Raw genomic sequence first — 27,470 nt, 5'->3', positions numbered from 1 at the left:
ATCTGAAGGAGGGCTGGAATTCAAGCATGGAGAACCTGCTGGACTGGAGAGACTGATCTCGAGGCGGAAGCGCCTACGTTCATGTATTGAGACTTTGTAACAACAGATGGCAGCACAGAGCTGCAGGATTTTCTGCAATGCAAGGGTGACAACTGAAAAATCTCCCATGCTGTTAATGTGTGTGTGAGAGAGAGAAGGGTAGACAGAGAGGACACACTGCAGGGACACACAGAAGATGAGCTCTCAGACTCTGACTCGCTCTGAGGTGTTTGGACAGCTCAGGAAGGAGCTCTATGGAGAGGAGCAGTCCACACAGACCAACACACACATCTTCATCATCCTGGGAGCATCTGTAAGTACAAGCCTCTTAAACTTTTGAGTTGGAACTCTCAAAACTTTCCTTTATTAATGGTGTTTTGTTTACTGTGATTGCGTCTGTGCAGCAGACCAGACGGTGTAGGGACCAGTCTATGGTGGGTCTCCCAACAGAGAGGCCACAAAGGGATAATCAGACTAACAAAGCCAGAAAATGTGCTGCATTTACCTTTGTCCAGCACTCTACAGTGCTTAGAAATAAAACAGTCTTAGAAATAAACCTGCAACATTTTGCTCTTTTAAACCGACACATGACAAAGTCTCCTTCAAATCAGGCTCATGCTGTTCAGTGTATCTTATCTTTGTCCACCATGGCTGCTCATTTTTAAAGTTGGCTGAGTTTTTTGACCCTTTATTGATTGTTTACAGTCCATGTGATTACCAGTGTGACTACCGGTCCATGGCCATGATCTGTCTGCATGTTTGTTGTTTGCACAGGGAGATCTTGCTAAAAAGAAGATCTATCCTACTTTATGGTGAGTAGAGAAATGCATCGCTCACAGTAATGACCAGTTTTTGCTGCTGTGTGTAAAGAGCATTTTGACCTTTGATCAGAGCGGTCAGCCATACAGCTCCTGACTGATGCCTGTACTTGTTCAGGTGGTTATTCAGGGACGGCTTGCTTCCAGACGACACCCTCTTTGTGGGTTTTGCCAGGTCTAAGCTGACAGTAGAGGACATCAGAGCAGCATGTCTGCCTCACATGAAGGTAGCTCTCTTCCTGTAATGACCGTCGGAGGAGACCGTGGATGTTTTGGAGGTTGCTTTCAGGAGTTTATACTCTCCTCGTCCTCCAGGTCACTGCAGCAGAGAGCGAGTCTCTCTCGGCCTTCTTCGGTAAGAACTCCTACCTGAGCGGCACGTACGATGAGTCCGGCTCCTTCAAACAGCTCGACGGCCACCTGTCGTCTCTGCCCGGCGGGTCCGGCGCCAACCGCCTGTTCTACCTGGCCCTTCCTCCCAGTGTCTACCACCACGTCAGCGCCAACATCAGGCACCACTGCACGAGCTCCAGGTCAGTGTGGACCGAATCAAAGATGGCTCGCATGTTAATTCACCACATTGTTCAGTATTTCCAGTCACACTGCCAGCTGATGCTGCTCAAATTATTCTTGTTTTCCAAACAGTGACAGTAAATTCTGATTGTTTTTTTTTCCTGGCAGAGGCTGGAACAGGTTAATAGTCGAGAAGCCGTTTGGTCGTGACCTCCAGAGTTCGCAGCAGCTGTCAGTGCACCTTTCCTCCCTTTTCAAAGAGGACCAGATCTACCGTATAGACCACTACCTGGGAAAAGAGATGGTCCAAAACCTCATGGTGCTCAGGTATCCTCCTCAGCAATACATAAGAACAAATACAGAATTGCAGAAATAGTCTTCCCTCGTCTCTTTTCCAGGTTTGGAAATCGCATCTTTGGACCGATATGGAACAGAGACAATGTCGCCTGTGTTGTTCTGACTTTTAAGGAGCCTTTCGGCACTCAGGGCCGCGGAGGATACTTTGATGATTTTGGCATTATTCGGTGAGAGACACTACGTTCAGATTAATGTTAAAACCTGTTGCCACAGTAGAAAGTTCATGCACTGTTTTTTGCTGTTGATGCAGAGACGTCATGCAGAACCATCTCCTCCAGATGCTCTGCTTGGTGGCAATGGAGAAACCCGCTTCCACCAGTCCAGATGACGTGAGGGATGAGAAGGTGACGCCTCTGCTATGCTACGTTATTATCACTGTCTGTAATCAGGCCCTCACATTGCCCGGTCCTACTCTTTAGGTGAAAGTTTTAAAGTGTGTATCCCCTGTCGAAGCGCCGGATGTGGTGCTTGGTCAGTACATTGGGAATCCTGATGGAAAAGGCCACTCCAGGTTGGGTTACCAAGACGACCCCACTGTGCCGAGCGGCTCCTGCACTCCAACCTTTGCCACAGCGGTGCTTTATGTCCACAACGAAAGATGGGATGGTGAGCTCTCTTCAGGGTCTCTTCAGCTCCTGATTCACTCTGTTTTCCAATCATATATCCATCCATCCATCAGGAGTTCCTTTCATCCTGCGATGTGGCAAAGCTCTAAATGAGAGAAAAGCAGAGGTGCGTCTGCAGTTCACCGACGTTCCAGGAGACATCTTCGGCGAACGCTGCCAGAGGAACGAGCTGGTGGTGCGAGTGCAGCCGGATGAAGCCATTTACCTGAAAATGATGACCAAGAGGCCTGGAGTGTACTTCAGCCCGGAGGAGACGGAGCTGGACCTCACCTACAAGAGCAGATACAAGGTGACTGAGGTTCAGTCCATTCGGGCCAAATGATTTTTTTTAGATTTTGTTTTTTGTGTCAGTGAAAAACACAACCACGCACTGCTTCAAAGCACCTCAGTGTTAGATTATCTCATAATCGTCTCTAAGAAGCAGAGGGCTGCTGACTGGGAAGAATTTCAGGGAACGTCAGGTCAGCTGATGGCTGTCGTCTCTTTTCAGGATGTAAAGTTACCAGATGCTTATGAGCGACTGATACTGGACGTCTTCTGTGGGAATCAGATGCATTTTGTCCGCAGGTTGGTAGCATCACTCATTTCACTAGACCTCCAACAAGAGACGGTAGCCTCCTCAGACTCACCGAGCTAAACGGTCTTAACCAGAAACTCGTTCTTTTTCATGTTCCAGCGATGAGCTGCGGGAGGCCTGGAGGATCTTCACCCCCCTCCTCCACCAGATAGAGGCAGAGAAGAAAGCCCCGCTCCCGTATACGTACGGCAGGTAAACCGCCGCTGTTGTGACAGCTGGAAAGACTTGATGCACATTGAGCTGCAGTGATGATTTGACCTCCTGTTCTCGGTTTGCTGTCTGCAGTCGTGGTCCGGCAGAGGCAGACGATCTGGTGAAGAGGGTGGGATTCCGCTACGAGGGCAAATACAAGTGGGTGCAGCCCCACACAAACTGACGCTTCTCCTCACACATGCGCTCACGTTCTCACTGATACCATGGATGCAGTAGTCAGAAAGTTCACAGGAATGTCCACTGTCGCCACCTTCTTGATTTTCTCTGCATGTGTGAACGGAGCCACCACCTCCTCACCTTGATCGTGTGGAAATGAGTGACGACACTGTAACGCCCTGATTTAAGAGCACCCAGCTTTCTGAATAAATCATTGTTCACTCTTCTGCCTGCACTTTTTGTGAGAACACACTGTAAATGGTTCACATTTTGGCCTCAGGATGTTTGACGTTTCAGGGAGAAACGGATCAATATTTACAGCGAGAGTCACCTGAATGTTAAGAGTACAGACTGGAGTCTGCATTTACAGTCAACGGTCAACAGTCAACAGTCAGCAATCACAGAGGTGTGTTCACATTTGTAAGGTTTGGTAAGATTAAAAAAGACCTGAATGTTGTGATTTTTTTTTTTTTTTTAAATATGTTTGTCCGTTTGTGGAAGTGTAAATGCTTCCAAACAAAACAGTAATGCAGTTCAGTGCAACAAATGCCAAAAAGCTCTAAAACAGAGCTTTCAAACATATGGCCTGTGGACCAAATTGGGCCAACCAGAGGATCAGTCTGTCCCAGGAGAAGATCTAGGAAAGTATCAGCATCAGAAATAACCAAAACAAGAAGAAAAACAAGCTGAAAAGCCAGCCACAGCACAATACGGCTGTAAAACCTTGAGTTTTCCTTTATATGTCTTTGCATTAATACAAAATAAAGTTATTATTAAAATCCTATAGAAATACTCACATTTTGCACATATATGCATACACTGTTAAAAAAAAGCTCCAAAATAGCCCAAGATATAATGTACAAGATGTTGTCGTGTGTTGCAGGGTGTATATCGCCGTGTGTTTAGTTTACATAGGACAAGTTTATTGTTGAAACAACAGCTTGCATTCATGTTTCAAAACTTCAGTCTCGGCCAGAGAACCACAATTGTGAACACCGATGAGGGTGACGTGTTCGAGGCATTGTACAGTCGCAGGACTCGTCAGTCTGGTTTGCCACACTTTTTTTTTTTTTTATTTAGTAATCGTCAGAGAGAAGACTTGTTTATGTGTGCTGCTTCAGGTAAGAACAACTTCCAGGTATGTGTTTCACATTGAAATTGATTAACTCTTATTAGCATGTCACAGAAAATGAAATTATGTTTTACATGTCAATATTGTTTTATTCCCCAAATGCCTGCATCAGCCTGATGTTGTGTGTCGTTGCTTTTTTCTTTACCAGGTTTATGGCCTAATCTGACCTGCAGTCCTGTGGGAAACATGAAGTTCAATCTTTTCAACAAAATGGACCTAAAAAAAAAAAAAGAAAAGAAATCACTCACGTGCAATCAAAGGGAAATGGAAGCATTTATTTAGTGTTACAGAAAACAGCTGCAAACATGATGATAAGTTGAAAGATTGTCATTGTTTTTATTTGATGAAAGAGTTTTTCAGATAAAACTGGAACATAAACTGCAGACACATTATATTTAAAAAAAAAAAAAAATTCAAGATGAATTTCCTCACATTCAATAAACAGACAATGATAAATAAATATATAACAGTTATTAGGATGAGAACATGTATGAAAATATGTGAAATCTTTGGCCATTATTGCATGTAAGGCTTCTTTACGGATGAATCTCACGCTGCTTCACACACTCCAGTCCTCCACATGTGAAGAGGAGCCTCAGTATCGACTGCATCGGGCTGTGGACTCGTCGATTTCCTGACTGCAGCTGTCGATGGCCGCTCCGTCCTCGATGCCCCGGGCATAGAGACGCACCAGCTGGCCGTGGATCCTGAGAGACGTGAAGAACGGAGATAGAGACAAGTGTTTGAGGCAGAATCTAGTGCTTTAGCATGAGTGTTTCAAGAGATTTGTTAGCATATACCTACAGTATTGTGAACAGGAACCACAATCAATAAAGTTTTAAGTAATTTACTATCTTTGCTGTGTGTATTGATATATTAATACACCTTTAGGGAACCTGTCATGTCTCAGGAGTCTCAAAAAGTGTGATTTTTTTTTTCCTCTCACACTGTGGGACACTGTGGTACAGGAAACCTCAGGAGGAGGCTCAAGAGAGGCGCTAAAGACAGAGGCTAGTCAGGGACTATTTACCCCCCTCCTCCTCTCAGTGGTGTTCAGGGAGGTTTAAGGAGAGGACGCTCAGAGAAGAGGGAGAAGGAACAGCATGAAAAGGCAGAAAAGAACTGATGGTCAACTGCTGGCTGCTTCTGTGTGCTGGAGAATTTACCACGATACAAACATTTTAGTTTGGCACAGATTGTGTCTTATGAAGTTGCTTTTTGTTTTTTGTTTTTTTGCAATAATACATTTACAATAAAAATAAAGGAGCTGTGCAGGACTGATAAACTTGACAAAAGTTCACCTGTGAGTCTAAACTGAGGACAAATAACACGATGTCAAACAAAACTATGTCACTCAGAGGATCAAAAGAGAATAAAAATCAGGGTGAGAGATGAAGACGGAGGCATTCCCACACCAAAACCTCAGTCCACAGACCGGCTATTTCCGCACACCCTCATGTAATTACACATGTAGAAACACTGATACACAGATGTAAGCATGTTGTTTGGGTTTGTGCATAAATGAGATGGATTATTGAGCGTTGTCGAATCGCTGTGCCGTGCTCTCTGACCTGCAGAGGATTTCAGTGAACGGCAGAATCTCTCCATCGCAGTTCCACACAGACTCTGAAGGAGGCTTCCTGCAGCACAGCCCACACAGGAAGGGGGCCGCAGTCTTCTGCTTGCCGGTCTGATCCCGTCCCGCCGTGCCGTCGGCCAGATGCTGCTGGGAATCGACCCTGCCTATAGCGTCGACATAACCTCTCTCCTCTTCGTCCGTCCCCACACTCGCCCCTCGCGCTTCTTCCTGTCCTTCTTCATCTCTGTTTTTGGGCAGAGAGAACCGGACCGCCTTCACACGGTGGACCTCCACAAACGGCAGGTCAAACTGGTAGAGAGGAGGAGACACTTTTGGTCAGATGGCTTTGTTTTTTGTTTTTTTTAAACCTTCTGGTTTTTGTGTGACCGACTCAGACCTGATCCTGTGTGCTTGTGTGTCGGTGGAGGAACTTGAGGAAGGCGAGAGGGTGAGTGTCCCACACCAAGATGAGATCTCCAGTGCCGTCTGCCAGGTGAGCGGAGGGGGAGAGACCCAGAGGACTCCTGGCACACGAGCTGGACATGCAGGTGAGGGACACACACCGGAACCTCCCCTCCACGCTCACCCACTCACCTGGAGAGAGGAGAAGTCCATTTCTGAGCAGACAACTTCAGGTTGAAAATTGGGGTTTTACACTTCAGATCAATCACAGATGTTAATATTTAATGTGAAAACACTAAGAGTTTCTTTATTTGCTTCTTACATCTGTATAATTTATTCAAATAAGCCATCAGAGTAACATTACAGCCGTGGTCTGATGTAGGTCAGTGGGGTTGTGTGTGTAACCCGACTCAGGGTTGCACAGTAGATGTAATTAACCTGTTGGTGAGTGGGTCACCAAACCACCCGTGTTCAAGATTTGTACTGAGATATTCAGAAACATACACACAAATAAATAAAAAAAAAACAGTTGTTTTGATGTGTTTGTTACCTTCAGAGTCGGCACTGAGCTGACTGAAGTGGGAGCTGTACAGGGAGCCTGACTCTGAAGACTGAGGGAAAAGTCTCTCCGTGCTTCTGGAGCACACACTGCACCTAAACACACACACACACACACACACAAACACAGAGTTTCACTCCACTGGAAGTCTGTGAAATAACAAACTCCTTGACCTTGACACCCATTCATAGGAGCATTATAAAGCCGTCGCCGACAGCCAGACGCAGCTGCCTGAGACAAAGGCGAAGGCCCTGCTCTCTGCGGCAGGACAGCCAGGCTCACCTTTCATCTGGATCAGGTTCCGCCTGCCGTGGCTCCAACTCTTCTTAAGGTGCAGCCAACACCCGAGTCTCCGCTGTAGGTAGGCACCGGCTACGGTGCCCCAGAGAGCGAATCTGAACCTTTTCACAGCCGCTTGAATAATAATGATGCTACTCACATGAACACTTTCCCTCTTTCTGATTAAAAGGTTTTGGCACTTTCAGCCGGGTAAAACAATACTCATTGTTAAGTTACTGAGAGGCTGAGAGTTTAGTAGTTAGACAGTTTCCATCGTGGCGGCTGCGGGGGGGGGGGGGTTTGTTTAACCATCGCTTCCCAGAAAAAAAGTCACTAAAATGCTTTTTGTTTTAATAAGAGAATATTTTCACAGCTTCACACTGACAATGCAGCGTGCCAAAGCTGCCCTCTTTGACCCACTTTCTCATTGTGTAAAGATACACAATGGTTCAAAACTTCCTCCTTGTTAATTGGACTTTGTGTGTGTGTGTGTGTGTGTGTGTGTTTGTGTGCTGTTTTTACCCTGAGAGACAGCGGGTTTTATCTCTGGGACTGGAGAACAGCGGGTCTGCTGGTAGATATTCAACAATGCCGGCGTAGCTCCTGTTGCTCAGATACACCACTGTGCCTGGAGAGGAGAGAGGAACAGTTCAGTCACAAAAACACTGTACAAACCGGACTGGACCGACAGAACTGTGAAGAGGAACAAGAGGGCAGAGAGAAGGGCCTGACGGTTTCACAACGATCAAAATAAATATCTAATATTATTCAGTCGTTTCTGTTTTTCATTAGTCCAGACCTGAATAGTCATATCTGAGAGGTCCCATCCAGCGGTGCTTCTCGCTCTCGGCCAGAACGTCGCCGTAGAATCCATAACCCACCATAGACACCGAGTACCGCACCAGAGCCGAGGCGTGATGAACCGAGCACACGTCCAGAGGCTGGGAGTCTCCTGCGGGGTGTCGGGGGCCGTCAGCGAGGATAAAGAAAGAAAAGCTAACAGTCTGCAGCTGTCTGCTGTTTCAACATTTTCATCCTAAAAACAAATAACTGAAAGGTATGAATGAAAAGCTTCCTCACCAATGATGATGTGCAAAGCTGAGGTCACGGGGTCGACCACACCCACTGTGGCATAACATACACAGTCTGTAGAGCCTACAACACACACGATGCATCAGAATGTGTGTGTGTGTGTGTGCATCACAGCTGTAAATCCAAAGCCAGCATATAAATACTTAATAACAGCAACCTGCTGGGATGATGCCAATGTGAAGAGGGCAAGGCTGCAGGGTGACGGCGGGATCGTTCTCACAGAGGCCGGCCTCTTGCTGAGTGCGCCCAATCAAACCGTGGAGCAGCTCGCTGAACATGCCATCCCCGCCCACACACACCACACTGGTGTAAGCAAACAAAAAAGTTAGTTATGACAGCTCTTCCCCGCAGGCTTTGGGCTGCATTGTGCTCTTTCGCCGCAGCGTTTGCACTGCGGTGATGATGGTTCTCACCCGTCAAAGCCGGCCAGGTCTTTCTTCAGGAGGTGATCTCTGGCCTGGTTCGCTCGCTCAGTCACTAAACAGTAACACTCACGTTATATACACACTCAATGTTGTTTTACTTCTTTTTTTTTTTTTTAAGTCAGTGTAAGCTTTCGATGTGTTTACCTATTACATGACAGCTGATACCAGCCAGCTCAAAGAGAGGGGCGACCAGGGAGTGATAGATCTGTCTTCCTTTTCCTTTCCCTCCGAACGGGTTGATGAACACCAGCAGCTTGTGCGGACGAAGGGGACCTGAGAGACGCAGCCGGAGGGGGATATTACAACAGTTCTGACGTGGGGAATTCAAAACTCCGATGCGAGACTTGTAGTGAGAATATCAGCAAAGTGCCTTGTTCCATTATCCATCCCTACTGTGAGTTTTGAGAGCCGTCCGGAGCTGCTTGGTCCACTGGTCCCGGAGCGCCCGGCTGGGACAGCTGAACTGGATCCGGCCCAGTCGCCACAGCAGCCCGTAGGAGCCGCCGCTGCTGCTGCGCTTCACATAGAAAACTGAAGGTAGATTACAGATAAGCAAATTACAGCCGCATGGTTAACACGCCCAGCAGAACAGAGATAGGATGTACATGAGCCGCTTTATTATCCTTACAGAATGGAAAATCTTTATTGTCATTGCAACTTAAGAACAACAGAAATCTAAAACTCATCCCATCCGTGCATAGAAATTACAGCCGCATGCAGAATATTATCAACTAAAAGCCCTGAATGAAAAGTAGGAAACACAAACAGACTCCCATCGTTCTGCCACATCGATCCCTTATAAAGCACATTATTTATTGACAGCTGGTTTTGGTTCTTAAAAGAAACCCACCTGTGAAGTCTTTATCTGTGTCCTCGGCTGACTTCCGTGGCAGGATTTCCACTCTGCCCTCCTCAACGCCAACCACCTCCGACACAGGAACTGAAACTGAAGTCACACCGAGGGTAAACTTTAACAGACATGCTGCTTTTGTGTGTCCAAAGAAAACATTTTAATCTGTAAACACACAGCTACGGTTCCTCTCAGGGGACCCTTCATGGAATTCAAGTTAGAGCACCATACTAATTAAGAAAATAAAAATTCTGCTTTATGATCGTACTTATAGAAGAGAGTTAGAATTAAAATTGCACATTCATGCAAAAATTTGCTTCCGATACCAAATATGTCTGATTTCAATTCTTAGTATTTATATACAGTATTTATATACAGAGAGAGAGAGAGAGGGAGAGAGAGAGAGAGAGAGAGAGAGAGAGAGAGAGAGAGAGAGAGAGAGAGAGAGAGAGAGAGAGAGAAGAGTGTGTATGGATGGATGTTTTTTTATCCCCACATGTTCAGATTTCTAAAGCTATTGATAAGGCTTTCTGCTGGTTTGTAAAAGAAAGTTCACAAACGCACACAGGAGCGCTAAGTTTGTCAAGTCAAAGACTGAAATGCAAGGAGATGAACGCAGATCAAAGAAACAATCACGAATCATGTTTTGAATTAAATCTGTGTGTCATAAAGTCTTATGAAATGGATCGACCGGCTCAATCAGGTGATATTGAGGTTAGGGTTATGGTTATCTGATCACTTCATTCTAAATTTATGTCAACTGGACAATCTCAAACACACTGATAAAATGTCACTTTGTAAACCCAGATGTTGAGGGGAAAAAATAACCAGGGCAAAAGAGCAAGAAGAGAAACACGTGTTCAGTAACTTCTGTTTGTTTTTTCCACTTTGTAGTCTACATATTAAAAACCATCAACTGTAAAAGATGGCAGCATTATTTTTCCATCTCTGCATACACACATCCCTTCCTACATACACACTCTGCAAATTCACCCCTGGGCCTTTGGCTGTTAAAAAACAGTGAGGTGGGACGGAGCTGCTTCCTGATCTGCTGTCATGAGTTGCGTGTGAGGCCTGTTTTCAGTAAACTGACTCAGTGCGCTGCCTTCATGCTGTTCAACTCGTTTTTCATGTTTTCTGCATGCACATAATTGAAGCTCACCCTTCACCAAATAGCCCCAAATGATATGTAATGACTCTTGTTTGGTTTATTGGGTGTCCTAGGCTACCTGTGAAGGAAAAAAAAATACAGTACTGTACTGCTTATCTCCAGTGTTGTTTGTGCAACTTAAGTGTGGACAGATAATGGCTTTAAACAACTGTCAGGAGATAAGAATTTCCCTGTGGCAGTGCATTGCACTCAGAATGACCTATTTTTACATTCAACTCCAAGCAAAAGAGAATTTAAGAAGTTTTTTAAATCAAAAAGAAAGGAAATAAATGAATCAGCAGCATGTGTAGATTATAGAGAAGGTGCATGGCCTCTTACCTGTTTTCTTATCTCTGTTCTTCTTATCTACCTCAGTCCACTTGAAGTGCCAGCCCGTCAGGACCGCCCGGTGTCTTTTATTCCCGACCCACAGGCTGGACTCCAAACACAGGTCAGTCTCCATCTGGAACGACGCTCTCTCTGCTCACATTTTAATCTGGAGAAAACTCTCACATCTTCGAGGAACAGTCGCGGGATTACGATCTCACATCAGTCCTTATCGCTCAGGTGTCACCCTCCTCAGAATGACCTTGTTTTGGAGACACTTTCATGCCATATCACCATGAAGTGTTGGCGGCTCCGCCCGCTGTCGGCTCTTTTTTTTATCCTCTAAAAATATCCTCCTCTTGGCCCCTCCCCGTTACACCTGCTCCTTACAGCTGATTGGACGAGGCCAGATTACCTGGAATAAACCGACCAGTAGGAGTCCACTCTCGGGCCTTTCACCAGTTTATTCAGGACTGACGGGAAATCCAGTATATCATTTCTATGTAACATTAATCAGTAACAAAATACTGCTATGAAAAACAAAATCGTAAATACATACATGATGCAGTCGCTTGATTCTCCTTCTGGTGGTACAAGTGGAGAAGTCCCATTTTTTAGTGATTCATTCATTCATTCATTCATTCATTCATTCATTCATTATAAATAATAAAGAACAGAACTTCGAATAAAAGACAACATTTGTAAAAATAAGAGTAATCTTCTCTTCATGTTTTGGCTTGCTATGAGTGGTTTTACACAAAAGATACAAAAATTTTAAATTCCATTTAAATTTATATTCATTTGACTCTATCTATCTATCTATCTATCTATCTATCTATCTATCTGTCTGTCTATATGTCAGGCGCTTTTGGACATGTTTTGATACCTGTTTGTAATCTGTCGAATGTTTCAATATATCCACTTAGACAAACGCAGCTCTCCTATTTCTTTGTGCATTGCATAATTATAATAAAGACTCTCTCTCATTCTCATTAAATAAAAGATACCATTTTGGCTACATTCGGATCCAACCTGGCCATTCCTGTGAGTTTTAAGAATTTTCTATCACTTATATAAGACATTATTTTGGTGACAGCGAGACTATCGTGAACTTTTTTTCATTAACTCTTTGCAACTTTCCCATAAATAATGATCATTATGCATTAAAAGTGTGTTTTAAAACCCCCGCTGATGATCTGGGGCATTTATGAGCGTGTCCTTCAAAATAAAAGCGATTGTGTCCTTGGCTAAAGAATAACTCAGGACTTTTATTGTGAAAGTCCGTTTCACCGGAAGTCCCGGTGGTTATTGTCGCGTGCTCCTTCCTCTCGCTCCTCCTGGCTAGCTCGCAGCTAGGCTAACGAAACAAACCTTTAAACCAGCAGTTTGACTATTATGACTGTTCGGAGCAGCGCGGCATAGTTCATCTCTTTTCCCGTCGTGTTGAAAGAGTGAGAGTTGACAAAATGAACATACGAAACGCGAGGGTAAGTGCTGTGAAACGCTCCCCGGCACCACGCTGTTCCTCCCCGGTAGCTAAAGGCTAGCTCTCCCAGGCTGCGGCTAGCCTCCGCCGCCCCGCCGGGTGTCCTCTCTCCGCTCCCACAACTCTCCCTGTCCTCTCTCTCTTTCAGCCCGAAGACCTGATGAACATGCAGCACTGCAACCTGCTGTGTCTTCCAGAAAACTACCAGATGAAGTACTACTTCTACCACGGGCTGTCATGGCCGCAGGTGACTGACAGCCCTGGATCTTTATCCGGATCTCTGTTTCTGACCTTTTTCACTCTCTTTAACCCGAACCCTTCGATTGTGCGTCCCTCCAGCTCTCCTACATTGCAGAGGACGAAAACGGAAAAATCGTGGGATATGTGTTAGCAAAGATGTGAGTATCTGTGATCGTTTTTGCATGTTGATATCTGTTTAATCACTGGTCGTTTTTGATGGAACGCTTCTGTTTTCAGGGAGGAGGATCCAGATGATGTACCTCACGGACACATCACATCTCTGGTGAGTGGAACGAAAAAAAAAAGAGTCAAAGGGATGAATGTGTTCTGTCTGTTCAACCTGCAGACTACTTACTTACTTGCTGTGTTTAAAATCTACCTCTGCAGTGTTCTCAGTGTGATATGAATGAATGAATGGATAATTTGATTTCATACCAAAGTTTTCAGCAATTTGTAGTCCAGAAAAATTTTAGAGTGAAACATACGGTATATTTCCCCCCCTTTACACTTTATTTCATTACCTTTACGTAACTTCCAGATTCTTGTGTGTATTTACAAGTAGTCAATAGCAATAATCCGTATGTCAGCGTCACTATAGTCTTTATTTTTAATTGTTAAAAGCTTCAAACTTTAAGTGCATGTGCGACATTTTGAATATAAAAAAAAAATTAGAAAGCAATAAAATGCTTTAAATTTGTGCGTATGCCACAATATTACTGTATTAAAGGTGGTAGAAAGTTATAGAATTCTGCAAAGAAAACTTTTTAATTTGATCAACTTCCCCAAATTATTCACATTATTCTTCTTCTCCAAATAATGTTCATCTAATACAAATGTAACATTAGTCATCAACCAAAAACTGTTAATTTTTAATGACTTGTATTTATTATTAATGAAGTTTTCAACCATTTACAAGTGTCGTCCTGCTTTTAGTGCACATCAATTTCTTTGAACTGTTGAAGAATTAATCCTCTTTATGTGATTGAATTGACAATTATAGTACATATAGTACAGCTTTTTGCAAAACATGCGCAGGATTATTCACCACTTTACAACCAATGCTAAGTTAATTTCAGCTAATACTAATAATGCTGCACTTTAGAATATTGTGCATGCCGTCAGTATTTTACGGACAGTTATTGAACTGATTTCTAACCTTGACTCATAATAGTATTTTAAGTAATGTACCATTGATTCCTTTTGTAGTTCTGCTTCAGTCAGATTTGGGTGGCAGGGGGCTGAACCCTGTCTCAGGGTGTAGATAATCTGATCAGGTCGCCAGTCCATCATACAGTGCACGTTCAAATTGATGTTTCCTGTCAACGTCTGACCCTCCCAAGATGAAGATGTCGTCTGATTTGACATCCCTGACTGAAAGTGTAATCACTATATGTTTTCTCCCCGTTACCACAGCTCAACTTGAAACTTCTTGAATCCTCTCTTTACATTTCGAAGCCAGTTCAGCTCATTTCCTGAGATAATCCTGGGTGCTTTCTGGGTTTCTTCCAGGCGGTGAAGCGATCCCACAGGCGTCTCGGCCTGGCTCAGAAGCTGATGGACCAGGCCAGTCGAGCCATGATAGAAAACTTCAACGCCAAATACGTCTCGCTTCACGTTCGTAAAAGGTAACGGGCGACGCCGGGTTGTTCCAACTCTGTGTATAAATTATTGGCGAGTTCACACTGACTCCGTGTTTGTTGTTTCTCCTCTGCAGCAACCGAGCAGCCCTGCATCTGTACTCCAATACACTTAAATTCCAGTAAGTCCATTTCAGCTTTACTCACCCTCGGGGACTGTTGGTGTGTTCATTAACTCAAATGTCAAACGAGACTGAAGTCATGGGGAAAAAAATCCAACTGGTTTTATAGACGCTTCAAATCACACTTTGGTAGTTGTTTTGGCTTCAGGTCGCATTTGTTGTGTATAAACTTAATAAGAAGGCAAAATTTGCTGTGCAGATGTGTCACATTGTTGTTTATATGGTTATAGCTGGAGTTTAGCATCAATCTTTGATATATTAATCATTTATTCACATAATTAAATCAACAATTTGCTCAGATTTTGTCCAACATTGCTCTTTTCCAGGATTAGTGAAGTCGAGCCTAAATACTACGCAGACGGGGAGGATGCCTACGCCATGAAGAGGGATCTGGCCCACATGGCGGATGAGGTCACTGTCTTTTCTTTTTTTAAACACCACTGTGGTCTTTCTGTCGGCCCGACTGAAAGTAATGTTGCTGTCTCATCTTGCAATACCAAAAAAGAAAATAACTGAATCGTTTACTCTGCAGTAGAGTGAAATAACCCCAATAACTTAAACTACGCATGAGGCAGGGACGGTAGTGTCTGGTGTTGGAAAGCTCTAGTTCCTTTTTTTAACAAATGATGCCAAATGTGTTTAAAAAGGGGAAAAAAAAAAACCCTGCATGCATTTGTGGGATGAGCATATGGGTTGCGTCCAAGAAGAATTGTCCAAATCTTCTGTGCCGCTGCCGAACAGATTTTCTTAGGTGTTGACTCCGGTTTGGGGGATTGGCTGATTGAAGTCTGAAGAATCCAGACAGAGAGGTGGAGATAGTGGACAGCTCTGGAGAGGATGGAGAGACCTGGCAGCAGTCATCAACCACAGACTCCCCTCTTTGTGTGTAGTTTAGCCACTGTTAGTGTCTCAGGGTGCGAACGTCCTGATCTACTCATCATGGAGCCTGCCGGGGATTACATGAAGAAACGGAGGATCTGGATCAAGCATGCAGTTCTTTCTAGAAGAACGGATGCTCACACTAAAACCAAATTCTGTTCGCTTTGCATTATGAAGTAATAAAGTTGTTCACACCTTTGTTTCTGAGGCTGTTTATCTGTCACTATAGGAAAATGTGTGAACTCGCTCGTCTCAGATAAGCACACTCATAATGAATTTCCCCCCCCTTACTTCTTTCTTTTTTTTTTTTTTTCCTTCTTGTCTGTGCTGCTGCAGCTGAGGAAACCCGGGGTGCGCCTGTCGGGTCCGGAGGCGCCGTCCGGCCAGAGTCCGTCGGGCTCCGGCGACCAGGAGAGGGAGAGCGAGAGGGACAGCGGGGGAGAGAGCAAAGAGCTGAGCGAAGTCAGCGAGGCCACAGAAAGCACAGACGTTAAAGATTCCTCCTCCGACTCGCAATGACGCCGCACACCCAGACATTTTTAAAACCATCCTCTTTTTATCTGCGCTTTCACGGATTGCCGCGCCTGTGCATTAAAGAGCAACATTTTCATCACCAGAGTTCTTCTCTTCTGCTGTGACTCGACAGACTTCTCCAAATTAAACCTAAACTACTGCCTGAACATCTTTATTTGACTCCTGCTGGCAACATGTGGAGGCCCAGATCTAAAGACAACTTGTGCTTTTTAATTCGGTCTTAAGTTTTTTTAAAGAAGAGTAATGCAAATAAATCTTTCAAACAGTGTTGGTGTTCGTTATTTCAGTGTTTCCTGAGGATGAAGCATGAGCTCTTAAAATACAAAAAGAAGTTCAAAAGTTGTAAAATTCAGATTATTTACTGAATTTACATGAGTGGGAATTAAATTATGAAATATCTGTTCAAAGCATGAGATACAGTAGATGCACTATGGCTGTTAAATTTGTGAGCAGATGTAGATTTCATGCATGAATTCTCCCAACATGGATGAATAAGCAGGATGTGGCGCCACCTGCTGGTGCTGTGGATGGAAACGACTCCACCTTGACCTTTGATCTGCGATAATGTGCTAAACAAGTTAGCATTGTGTTGAATTCCACCTTATAAAGCGAGGCAGGAGTGTCACACCACCACTTTATTCAACAACAGGTAAGTCTCACTCTAATATGAGCTGTAATTTACTGCTACTACAGTCAATGAAGTTTCACTAAATGTGTTACTTTTGGTGAAAAACCAAATTAATGTATTCAGATGAACTTTGTGTGAGTTAATGATTTGATTGTTAACAAACTCATCTAATGTCTCCCAGCCACTTTTAACAGGAAGAGACAAAAGTAAGAGCAAAGCTAATTTCATAATAAACAGCTGTTTTCCACCCATACAGCGTTATTCTGATTTGTTTAGCTTTTTTAAAAAATCTGCTGACTATGGTCAACCGTGCACGGCAATGTTTAATATGTAAAAGTTTCCACCCTATTCAGATGGACTGACATGAGATGACTGTGAACGCTGCCTGCTGTCTGTGCTCTGTGGACACGATAAACACATTTAATCTGACTGGATTTATATCCTGTTTTTTTACTTATCAGTACAATCAATAGGTCTAAATGTTCTATTGGTAGAAACAGTGTCCTCCTTGAGGAGTGAGGTGCAGGAGCCATTGATTCTCCATCCATTCCAATATCCCCAGAGATCTATCAAGACATCTATTGAGAGTGGAAACTCATCCTTCATCGGTGCCTGGGGCATCACAGGGTCAACACACACACACACACATCCATCCCTCAGCTCCATTCAGACTCGCTGCATTATATAAAGAACTCATCTTGAGCAGGAAACCCACACAGACACGGTGACAAATTGAGGAGAAATACTTCAGAAGTCACTCCTCACAGTCGTGAAAGAAGAGTTTTCATCACTGAATCAAAGTAGTCATTTAGAGCAGCTTTGCTCTGACTTGCTGTGGAGCCTGTAAATGATCCCTCCCTGCCTCCGCCAGGCTTCCAGGCCTCACCGGGATGTGTCTCCCATCTGTCTTTTCGTGGACGTAAAACCTGCTGAATGACACTTTAAATTTACCTCAATGAATCTGTCTGCCCTCTAAACCCGAATCCTCGTTGACAGCCGAGTGTAAAGATGTATTTAACATTCCCGATGGTTTGGGAGTTGACTTCACTTTAAGCTGAAAATGTTTCGCTCATCTGTTATCACACCGACTCAAATATGTCTTCCAAGTGTTTTATTTTTTTTAGACTGCTCTTGCACAACAGCAGCCCATGGTCTGTTAGAGGAAGGAAACGGCGGCAAGTGAGAAGTGTACGGGAGAGAAAACTGCAAATTATGCTCAGCGACCTTTCAAAAAGTTGGGCTCTTTGTCACAAATAGCTGAAATTCACACCTCCGTGCCATTTCACACTTTTCAGCTCAACGTGCGAGAAGACAACGGCCATGTTTGTGCCGCTCATGACAAATCTTCCATCGGTTTGGATATTTCACTCTCTCAGTGCAGTTATAGTGTTTTTTTTCTTCTTTACAGTCAGATGTTAGTATAAATATTTTATCCATTATAGGGCTGGTGTGTTTTTGTCAGTTCTTAAAAACCCATCAGTGTTTATATTAGAAGAGAAGTTTTAAGCAGAAGTAACTTGACTTTGTCAGTATTTACACAAAATCCAAACCTCATACAGACCGAAGTCATCTCAATAAGTTTCACAACATTCTGGTTTTTTTTTTTGTTTTTTTTGTTTTGTTTATGGTTTTCCTGTGGTTGACAGTAAAGGAAGTCAGTGAATATGCTCACTTTAATGTGAAACGGTGAACTCGTGAGATGAGCCGGTACTGACTCATACGTTGCCCTCTTGACAGTTTGTGGACACGCTGGTGGATCTGAGAAGCTTTCCTGTCCACCTGAACTCCCGAGCAGCTGATTTCACTCAAGCAGCCGGCTGAGGAGGGACCAATCAGGGGCGGCAGCTGGCGTCGGGGATCGGACTGCAGACCTGCCGAGGAGCCCGGGAGGCAGAGGAAGGACTGGGCTCGGGTAAGAAAAAAAAAAAAAAAAAAGGTTTACACTCATCGCACACAAGCACAGTCAGACACTGAACACGCGAGAGGGATGAGAAGCCAGGCCAGCAGAGTGAAAGTGAGAGAGAGAGAGAGAGAGAGAGAGAGAGAGAGAGAGAGAGTCAGAGAGAGAGATGAGCTCCACTCCACCCACATCCATCCGTGTCCAATGTGAGGGGGAGGTGAAACAGTTCACTGTGCTATTAACTGGCATTATTTAGTTGCCTCAGTCTGGAGACGAGGCAAGTCAGGACCGCTCCTCCTCAGGTACGACTCTCTCTCTTTCTCTCTTTTAAACTTACTGCGTCGTTTTGTAAAACTTCATCAGATTCATCTTCTGGCTTCTCTCTACTACTCAAGACAGGCAAGGCTATTTAAATCCTCCACAAACATGTTTTCGAGCTGAAAGTGTGGCCGTTAACAGCCTCTGCCTTGCCGGGTTTATTTTGGTTGAGACAGGGCCCTGAAGCCATGAACGTTTCACAGCTCAGGCAGCATCTGTCAGCACTTGTAAAACCCTAAAATGAGGCGAGTGAAAATCACCGGGAGGGCGGCTGAAACACGACCGTGGAAGTCGTCTCTGAGGAGTATCCTTTTAAATAAAATATGGTACCAGATTGTGACGACGGGAGGTGGTGATTCATGGCTGATCGCACAGTGAAAGAATGGAAGGGCTATAATGGAAAAGGGTGACACAGTGTGGAAAAATGAGAATGAGACTGCTTTCTTCAGGCGGCTCGGCTGAAACGCTGCCTCGCTCCCAGCAGGTCAGTCGGATGGGCTTCACTTCAGCTGAGGAGGAATGCTGATGAGTGACATTTGGCTCGTGAAAAAAGGGGAACTCAAGGGGTGAAGAGAGAGAGAGTGTGTGACCATTTTTTACTAAAGCTTGTGATGCAGCAGGAAAAGACCCCCGGACTTCCTCTTTTTGGTAAAGCGCAGTAATTATTATGCTAAAAAATGATGTGTGAAAATGGGTGAAATCATGCTGCGGCTTCATGTTTCAGGCTTTCCTTCTGTCCCGTCTGAGGGGCAAAGTTTTAGTTGGACCGTGTTTATATCACTGAGGCCTCATGGCTTTACTTTTGAATTCACTTTTCCTGTGAAGAGGTCATCCTAGTGCTGCAGTAATGAGGTGAAACCCAGTGGGATCTGCTGCCCGGCCTCTGATTGTAGGATAGATCCTCTCACTGGTGAAACCACCTGTAGCCCTCAGCACAAACACAGTTGTACGCCTTGTGGTTCACCCCTATTTTTAGGGCAGCCGAGATGTTACTAGAGCTATTTTTACCCGACATGCAGTTCTGCAGCGTGACCGGTGCGGCAGGCGACACATGTCAGCTGGTTTTGTCCGCCGGGCAGGACGGCGCGGCGCGGCGCGACTGAGGGCGACCGGTGTGGAGGAGATGTGTTACAGTAAGGGGAACATGCTGTTTTGGCTCTTTGCGTTGGTGGGAGGAAGCCGGTGGAGGGTGTCTGGTTAGGGTGCAGCAGTAGGTCAGACATGGTCGTGCTGCTGGAGAAAATGAAACTTGTGCTCATGTGGGGAAACCTCAGCGGTTTAAAGTGTTGGTTTTGTTTTGTTCGCTTCGTGCAGAATTTCACCCAGTCGGGGCAACGATGTCTTCCCACGTCAAGCTGCGAAAGGAGAAAGTCGGCATCGTGGATTATGACACGCAAATCAAAGGTAGCAGGTTTATTTTTGTCCTGACATGTATGTTTTTGTTCTTGTGTTTTTGAGTTGGATGAGGGAGAAACCAGCTTTGCACGGTTTGTCGCCCTGCAGCCCCGGGTGTTTCAGAGTGAGTCAGCTTCGCTCCCCTGGCGGTTCCTTTCTGTTTACCCGGCCTGTTGGCGTTCTCTCCCTCAGAGGTGCGGTGCCAGCTCGTGGACCAGCTGAAAGTGTTGGACGTGCAACTTGAGCAGAAGAGCCAGCAGCTGCAGGACCTCTCCGACTACCTGCGGAGGCGAGGGGAGATCGAGAGCGAGTATTCCCGCTCTCTGGAGAAACTGGCCGAAAAGTTCACTTCCAGGATCAAGAAGTAATAACAGCCCGCAAATGATGCACTGGAATACTGTTTTCAGGCCGTCTGACGTGTTTTTTAACTTCTGTCCATGTGAATGTCCTCAGGAAGGAGCCCAGCAGTCACTCGTCGGTCGCGCAGGTCTGGCTGGCTCTTCTGTCTCAGACCCGACAGGACAGCCGCGATCACAACGGCCTGAGCGAAAACTGCAGCAGCGTCCTGATCCAGCCGCTCACACACTGCCTGGAATACACGCAGCGCCTCGCCAAGAAGGTACGCTCGCACAAACATCTGTCGCTCGCCAGACAGGTGTCCGCTTCTGCAGCGTGCGCCTGTCTGGTTTTCACCCTGAGATTTCGTTTCACAGCTCTCTAATTCCTCCTCCCTGCAGAGTAAAGACATCTGCACTCTGCTGCAGGACGGTTTACTCAAAGTCACCACAGAGCTGCAGACTGTGAGTGATCGCCGGCTCGCTTCAGACGCTTTGTTTCCCAAACACGCAGAGAAAAGCAGTGTGTTTGTGTGTGCTTTGAGCAGGCGTGGCGGACGTACTACCAGTACCACTCCGACTTCGTGTGTGCTGAGGGGAAGCTGCGAGAGGCCGAGAAACAGGAGGAGAAACAAAAGCAGAGCGCAAAGAAACTGGAGAGACTGATAGAAAAGGTAAATCACTTAACGCAGCGTTCATACGTTTCTGTGAAAACACACACACACACACACACACACACACACAGTGACTGTTTGATTCTGTTATAGAGACAAGGAAAAGTGAAAGAGATACACCTGAAGTGCAGCAAGGCTCGTAATGATTACCTGCTGAACCTGGCTGCAGTCAATTCCTCCATGAATAAGTACTACCTCCAGGACATCTCCGCTCTGATAGACGTGAGTCCATCCAGCTGTTCGGTTTTCACTCCGTTTCTCTAAAGGAAAACATAAGCGTTCTGTCTGGGGTCTCGGTTCAGTGTGCAGATGTCGGGTACCACCTCTCCCTGAGCCGGGTGATGCAGGCCTACCTGTCCAGACGGTGGCGGGTCCAGAAGAGCCTGAGCTCGGGTCTGCAGCAGCTGCAGGACGCCGTGTCGGGCCTGGACCAGAGCCGGGACCGAGACGCCCTCCTCCAGGACCACTACAGCACCTTCTCCATGCCGCTGCGCTTCCCCTACCAGCCTCACGACGGGGACCAGGTGTGTGTGTGTGTGTGTGTGTGTGTGTGTGTGTGTGAGATGCTTGGCGGACTCCTCAGTGTGGTCACGCACCCGTTTGCGTTCCCGCAGGTTTCTGAGGTCAGTGCAGAGTCTGAGATGAGATGCGAGCTGGACACCAGGTTCAGGCAGATCCAGACCCGGCTGAAAGCCGTCACTCAGGAGACGGAGGAGGTAAAGCACAAGCATCTTTAACATTTTATTCATTCCACACTGTTTCTGCTTCACAGATTATTTCTGTGGTGCGAGTTTCAGCAAAGACGAGGAAAGAGAAGTATTTAATAAAAAGTGATGAATTAGCAACTGTAAGTTTCTCGATATAGAGAGTCACTTCCTCCTTTTTATTCCAGGCCATCTGTGGTCGTACGTGGAACTGTACTTGCTGTTTGGGAGCGTGGTCGACTTCAAAAACATACAAATCTGCTGAGAAATCCACTTTTAACTAAAGAAGAACAGATACTTTCAGCTGCTAGCTCATTATGTCTTTGTTCAGTAGAATTTTTTTGACATTTCTGACTAATACAGGAGAACGCTGTCGAAACATGTCAGAGGTATGTTGTAAAAACCTACTTGCCGGAAGAAAACTCTCATGCAGTAATAATGTGATGACAAATCTACGCGCCAGATTTCCAGACTTTCCCACTTCCCTAGTTGGAACAGTGTCTCTTGCTGCTGACGGCGCCATGTGTTCCGTGACAGAACACACACGATGCCTCGGCTTTCGTGTCAATCCCCCCAGGCCGGCGTGAGCGTGTCGGCGGCTCGGACTTCCCTGCTGGACGGAATCGGCGACGACGATCTGGAGGCGTCTCAGGAGGACGGCGCCGAGAACAACACGGTCAAACCCAGCGCGGCCCGACGCAGAGCCAACCTGCAGGAAATCGAAAATGTTTACTTCACTGTGAGTCCGTTTCTTTTCGTTTTTAAATCCTCCACATCAGAGTCAAGTCTGATCTTTGACAGTTTGCTCCGGGGAGTTTCTGATCTCTGCTGACTCATGGTGATGAGAGGACGGCTCTAACTATGATCCGACGTGTCTTTCAGAAAGTCAGAGAGTATCTGGTCGGCAGTTCTCTGGTGTCCAAACTGCAAGCCAAACATGACTTGCTAAAAGTAGCAGTGGAAAAAGGTATTGGTTCTGCTTTTCTCCCTGAACAAGTCATGCTGAGCAACGTGTTGCAATGTCATCAAATCTGTACACTTCTTTAGTTGTATCTGGGTGAAAATAGTGTTTTTTGTTTTTTCTTCTTCTTTCCCAGCTGAAGCATCAGACGAGCACCAGCCGAGGTAAATGGCTGTTAATGACGGTTCTTCTGGGTTAATTCTGTTTGTGCAGTTTTATTATTTGGACGTCACTCGTATTTTCTCTCTTCTGCAGACTCCCGGGGAAGTTTGGACGCGTCCGGAGAAATCAGTCCGCTGGCAATTTGATCCACAACCACAAACTGTTCAACGGAGACATGTTGTCCTTCATACAGGTAGCTGCCATCAAACTCATTTAACTGCTTTAAAACTTTCTTTTTTTTTTTTTTTTGCTGTGTGAATCTTCTCAAATGTTTTCTTTTGTTTTCAGGCTTCAGGACAACAAATTCCAATAGTTGTGGAAAGTTGCATTTGCTTCATCAACCTAAATGGTGAGTTTTCTTTAAGACGGCAGATAAACATGTGCAGCTTTGCAGAATAAATAAAGCTGCCGAGCGTAAATTTAAAACACCACTTTGGCAAAAAGGATCCTCTCTCTAGCATCCACTGGAAAATGGACGACATTAACACAATATTGAAAGTTTGCGATTTATGTAGTTTCCATTGATAATGTCGGTAAACATTAAGTTCTCTTTGATTAAGAAATCCTGTTTGACCATCAGGGCTTCACCACGAAGGGATCTTTCGAGTGCCGGGGTCTCAAACGGAAGTCAACGCCCTGAGAGACGCGTTTGAGCGAGGTAGATTTTTGTGTGTGTGTATCGTGTTGGAGCAGAGCAGCTCTGCTGGGTGTGGAGCTTTAATAATGTGGGGCAGTGTGCTGTGGGCGCCCCCTGCAGGAGAGGACCCGCTGGCCGAGCGCAGCTACGACCTGGACTCGGTGGCCGGGGTGCTGAAGCTGTATTTCCGAAGTCTGGAGAATCCGCTCTTCCCCATCGACAGCACCAGTCAGCTCCTGGAGCACGCCCGTGAGTGTTACTCATCCTCGGGGTGTGTGTGTGTGTGTGTGTGTGTGTGTGTGTGTGTGTGTGTGTGTGTGTGTGTGTGATGCAGCTCACCGTCATCTCTCGTCCTCGGGCAGAAATAAGCAGCGAGGCAGAGAGGGCCGCTCAGCTGAAGACGGTCATCTGCTCGTACCCGGAACCCGTCATTGTCGTCATGAGATACCTCTTCGCATTCCTCCATCAGTGAGTATTTCACTCCGCAGTTTCACCTTTTACATTTTTTTTTTTTTAAAATGAGGAAGGACTGAATTACCTTTTGATGGAAGTGAAAAACTAAAGTCCAGGTGGCAACAAGGAAATTATTGAAGAAAAGAACAATACGACCAAACAAATGTAGTAATTTAAACCTCGGATTGAGTTTAAGGAAGTGACTCATGTTGTGTTCAGGTTATTAGTTCAAGAACTGTTGAACTTTTCTTTTGAACCACCTGCCGATCGCTCCTCTCTGCCCGGCCTCCAGCGTGTCTCAGTACAGCGACGAGAACATGATGCAGCCGTACAACCTGGCCGTGTGCTTCGGCCCCAGCCTGCTGCGCGGCGATCAGGACGACGACGTGGTCACCCTGCAGCCGCAGATCAACGCTCTGGTCAAGAGCCTCATCGTCCAGCACGAGAGCATCTTCCCCAGCCAGGGCCAAGTGGGAGGGCCCGTGTATGAAAAATGCATGACGCTGGAGCAGGACGACTGGTATGACAGAGCGAAATTATTTTTAACTGAGACACTCGTGATATTGAGAAGTATCTAACAGGAAGATTCTGTTTCACAGTGAGGCGAACATCGAAGAAGGAGAGTTGGAAGCGTATCACAGTAAAGATGGTGGGATTTTTTTTTTTGCTTATCTTGGACGATCATTTCTTTCAAACTGCGATCATGTTTCAATCAGGTTTTCATGTTTACTGCAGATCTGGAGACCGGAGCCTCCACTCCAGCCTCCGCACAGAGTAAACGACCGAGAGCGAACAGCAGCGGCTCCGTGGAGCACAGCAGGTCGTCTGTGGGACCAGCAGGCGGCGCCGTCGCTTCAGCTGGGAAGACGCTCCAGATTCCAGTGGGGCCTCAGTGCAGGCCAAGGAGGATGCACTCTCCAGGATACGTGCACAGACAGTGAGTGTGGCTGAATCACAAGAGCTGCCGCTTTCAGGAAGTGTTTTCTGATGTGTGCATTTTTTTTTTCTTTTCTTTTAGAAGTCAGCCGCAGTCGTCCACTGAAGATATAACTGTACAAGTAGACAAGGTCGGTCTTATTTCATTTTTACTCATGTTTAATTTCTCTGTTCAACAGGGGGTGAAAAACATGTTTTAGTTCAGGGGCCTCATTCACATTTCATCCTGAGTGAGCTGGATCAGTAAAATAGTGTCAAAACTTTTAAATTTAAACCAAAGTTTTTCCTTCGTGAAGACTGTACAAGGTGACAATGTCCATATTTTCACAAAAGCAAACGATCACTATAATCTCAGCTTCAGTCCAAATTTAATGAAACTTTCTGATGCAAAATCCAGTGACTTGTCCAGGAGACTTTTCCTATAGCTGTCTTGTCGTTCATGTTTTTACAGACTCAAGCTAACAACATGACTTTGAAGCTAGTTTGCGTTCATGGCAGCATGCTGTGTATTCTAAAGTTAAGAATTTTTTTAAAAACAAAAAAACTGTTTTCTTATCTCTGGCCAGTTTGGAGCCTCTTGCAGGCCAGTTTTGGCCCACAGGCCCTATGTTGAACGCACCTGCTCTAAGTAATATTACGTTTACACCGTTCAGTGAAATTTTAATAGAACTGACTGTTCAATGTGATCAAATAAAATACAGTTCTGGTTTTCTCTCCATTTTAACATTTTTCTGACAGTTTTCAGATAGAAAACTGTGTACATATAGTCAGATACAAAACTGCCAAAGAAAAAAAAAACAAAGCTTTTCATTACCTGTGGATCCCAGCAACTTTTAACAATATCTGACAACATGACAGTCATTAGGAAATATTGAATTCAGTTTAAAAGTCAACTGGTGTGCAGGGTGAGAGCTCATCTGGTTCCAGCTCTGACCCTCCAGTGATGAATGTTCCTTCACCAACAACATAATCGTTCATCCTCAGCTGCTCATTGCAAAGAATTCAGCTAGAATAGCATGACTTCATGGAAATCTGGCTTCCTTTAATCCCCAAACAGAAGCGTCTCTGTTAAAAAAAAAAAAAAACTGTTACCACTTGTGTTTATTTCATACTGCAGGAGGTCTGCCGCCAGATGGATTCCGTCTTCAAGGAGCTTCTAATGAAACAAGCACTGCAGGATCCCCCTGCTGAAGCCGTCCAGGGGAAAGGGAAGCGCGATGGCCGCAAAGGGAAAGGAGCAGGGCTCTTCAGAGCCGCAGATCCTCTGGACTGAGAGGACAGATGACAGGGGAGAGAGACAGGGATGATACTAATGAAATCTGAGGTGTCATGTCAGAAGGCACTGACAGTAGCTTTCAGCACATCTATTTCTAGAGAACAGAGCTTGACCCATAACCCCCTTCTGACATCCAGTTTGATTGCTTTAGGCCTATTTTAAAGGCTCTTTTTTTTCTTCTTGTGTTTTTACAGCAGATTCACATTCTGACTGCAAACTGGCAGCGTGATGTAGAAACTGGATTACTTGAAATGCACTGTGTTTTGTACGATTTAGTGTCGATTATGCAGGAACATTGTCTGCACCAGAGCTGTAAGTTTGCAAAAGTCTGCAAACAAACGCTGTATCCAAAATGAGTCGATAAAGAAAACTGTGAATACTGTAGCTGTTCTGAATTTGTACATATGAAATATTTCTTATTTGACAGATAAATAGTCTTTATATGTTGATTTGTCAATAAATTGCCTATTCTAATTTTTCTGTACTGTAAGCAAGGCGTGTATTTATGAAGAAGAATACTTTCATAAATAAAATCCAGATTATTCAGCTATTACTTTTTCAGAGAGCTTTTTTTTAAACTCCTCCAGGAGTGTTCTGAGGTGTTAATTAGCCAGATTAAATATTGTGTCTCTTTAGCCTTTTGTGGGTCTTCTGGGGTCTCATAGTTGAAAGTGTGTTTTATATCCTCAGCAGATGGTGCCCAGGATGCCTGAAGCACACCAAGTGGCTTCTTTCAATGAGAAACTCTCAGGCTCGGTGCTGAGCTCCCTGAAGACGCTCCAGCCGGTTTCTGAGTGCACACTTAGCAAAGTTCTGGAGTAAACTCATTTTGGCTGCTTGACTTTACAACGTTATTGTTTTGATGTTGAAGATTGGGTTATTACCTCATTAACCGAGTACAGTACCTGCATTACTGCAGCAATATGCATGTAGAAAGGTCTGTGTGGGAACAGCTGTGGCTCAATCTGCTGTCTTTCCAGATCAATATGGTGGTTTGATTTGCCCAGCTTTCTCTATACATGTTTTGGAAGTGTCCTTGAGCAGGAAACTCTTGCCATCCATCCATCCATCTAAAACTATGTTTTATCCTGTGCAGTTG

General features: G+C 45.1%; 4 protein-coding genes across 10 annotated transcripts; 3 read left to right on the top strand and 1 right to left on the bottom strand.

Annotated features, from left to right (window-relative positions):
• The first annotated feature begins 202 nt into the window (after positions 1 to 202).
• On the top strand, positions 203 to 3,487 carry LOC115407985 (glucose-6-phosphate 1-dehydrogenase-like). Of its 2 annotated transcripts, XM_030118560.1 has the most exons (12): positions 203 to 352; positions 814 to 851; positions 976 to 1,084; positions 1,173 to 1,390; positions 1,539 to 1,697; positions 1,769 to 1,894; positions 1,978 to 2,071; positions 2,147 to 2,333; positions 2,407 to 2,642; positions 2,844 to 2,920; positions 3,030 to 3,122; positions 3,216 to 3,487. In XM_030118560.1, exons 1-12 carry the CDS (start codon positions 236 to 238, stop codon positions 3,304 to 3,306), a joined length of 1,545 nt encoding a protein of 514 aa, XP_029974420.1. In that variant the 5' UTR covers positions 203 to 235; the 3' UTR covers positions 3,307 to 3,487. The 2 variants fall into 2 exon arrangements, with proteins under 2 accessions (XP_029974420.1, XP_029974421.1); XM_030118561.1 differs by lacking the exon at positions 814 to 851 and having other exon boundaries at positions 988 to 1,084.
• A 1,204-nt stretch (positions 3,488 to 4,691) lies between these two features.
• LOC115408896 (ceramide kinase) lies at positions 4,692 to 11,399 on the bottom strand. Of its 3 annotated transcripts, none has more exons than XM_030119859.1 (13): positions 11,107 to 11,399; positions 9,618 to 9,713; positions 9,161 to 9,298; positions 8,912 to 9,040; positions 8,756 to 8,819; positions 8,500 to 8,645; positions 8,331 to 8,405; positions 8,050 to 8,202; positions 7,773 to 7,878; positions 6,963 to 7,066; positions 6,408 to 6,604; positions 6,003 to 6,319; positions 4,692 to 5,138 (listed from the first exon to the last, which is right to left on the bottom strand). In XM_030119859.1, exons 1-13 carry the CDS (start codon positions 11,228 to 11,230, stop codon positions 5,027 to 5,029), a joined length of 1,761 nt encoding a protein of 586 aa, XP_029975719.1. In that variant the 5' UTR covers positions 11,231 to 11,399; the 3' UTR covers positions 4,692 to 5,026. The 3 variants fall into 3 exon arrangements, with proteins under 3 accessions (XP_029975719.1, XP_029975720.1, XP_029975721.1); XM_030119860.1 differs by having other exon boundaries at positions 9,138 to 9,279; positions 11,107 to 11,151; XM_030119861.1 differs by lacking the exon at positions 11,107 to 11,399 and having other exon boundaries at positions 9,138 to 9,284.
• A 992-nt stretch (positions 11,400 to 12,391) lies between these two features.
• Positions 12,392 to 16,260, top strand: naa10 (N-alpha-acetyltransferase 10, NatA catalytic subuni). Of its 2 annotated transcripts, none has more exons than XM_030118607.1 (8): positions 12,392 to 12,581; positions 12,729 to 12,827; positions 12,920 to 12,978; positions 13,058 to 13,103; positions 14,330 to 14,445; positions 14,535 to 14,579; positions 14,906 to 14,990; positions 15,795 to 16,260. In XM_030118607.1, exons 1-8 carry the CDS (start codon positions 12,561 to 12,563, stop codon positions 15,975 to 15,977), a joined length of 654 nt encoding a protein of 217 aa, XP_029974467.1. In that variant the 5' UTR covers positions 12,392 to 12,560; the 3' UTR covers positions 15,978 to 16,260. The 2 variants fall into 2 exon arrangements, with proteins under 2 accessions (XP_029974467.1, XP_029974466.1); XM_030118606.1 differs by having other exon boundaries at positions 15,792 to 16,260.
• A 2,178-nt stretch (positions 16,261 to 18,438) lies between these two features.
• On the top strand, positions 18,439 to 26,913 carry LOC115408554 (rho GTPase-activating protein 4-like). Of its 3 annotated transcripts, none has more exons than XM_030119382.1 (22): positions 18,439 to 18,532; positions 20,153 to 20,242; positions 20,426 to 20,597; positions 20,687 to 20,852; positions 20,971 to 21,033; positions 21,117 to 21,242; positions 21,336 to 21,464; positions 21,545 to 21,766; positions 21,857 to 21,958; positions 22,524 to 22,685; positions 22,829 to 22,913; positions 23,044 to 23,071; positions 23,163 to 23,262; positions 23,358 to 23,418; positions 23,650 to 23,727; positions 23,827 to 23,955; positions 24,069 to 24,174; positions 24,452 to 24,679; positions 24,759 to 24,808; positions 24,895 to 25,096; positions 25,178 to 25,226; positions 26,213 to 26,913. In XM_030119382.1, the coding sequence occupies exons 2-22, from the start codon at positions 20,176 to 20,178 to the stop codon at positions 26,366 to 26,368; spliced, it is 2,481 nt and encodes an 826-aa protein (XP_029975242.1). In that variant the 5' UTR covers positions 18,439 to 18,532; positions 20,153 to 20,175; the 3' UTR covers positions 26,369 to 26,913. The 3 variants fall into 3 exon arrangements, with proteins under 3 accessions (XP_029975242.1, XP_029975241.1, XP_029975240.1); XM_030119381.1 differs by lacking the exon at positions 18,439 to 18,532 and adding an exon at positions 18,731 to 18,822; XM_030119380.1 differs by lacking the exon at positions 18,439 to 18,532 and adding an exon at positions 19,736 to 19,971.
• The last annotated feature ends 557 nt before the right edge of the window (positions 26,914 to 27,470 follow it).

Source organism: Salarias fasciatus, chromosome 20 (genome assembly GCF_902148845.1).
Source record: "Salarias fasciatus chromosome 20, fSalaFa1.1, whole genome shotgun sequence".
In the NCBI taxonomy this organism is placed as follows: Eukaryota; Metazoa; Chordata; class Actinopteri; order Blenniiformes; family Blenniidae; genus Salarias; species Salarias fasciatus.
Note: the sequence above shows the minus strand (reverse complement) of the source record. Positions and strands in the feature narration are given on the sequence as shown.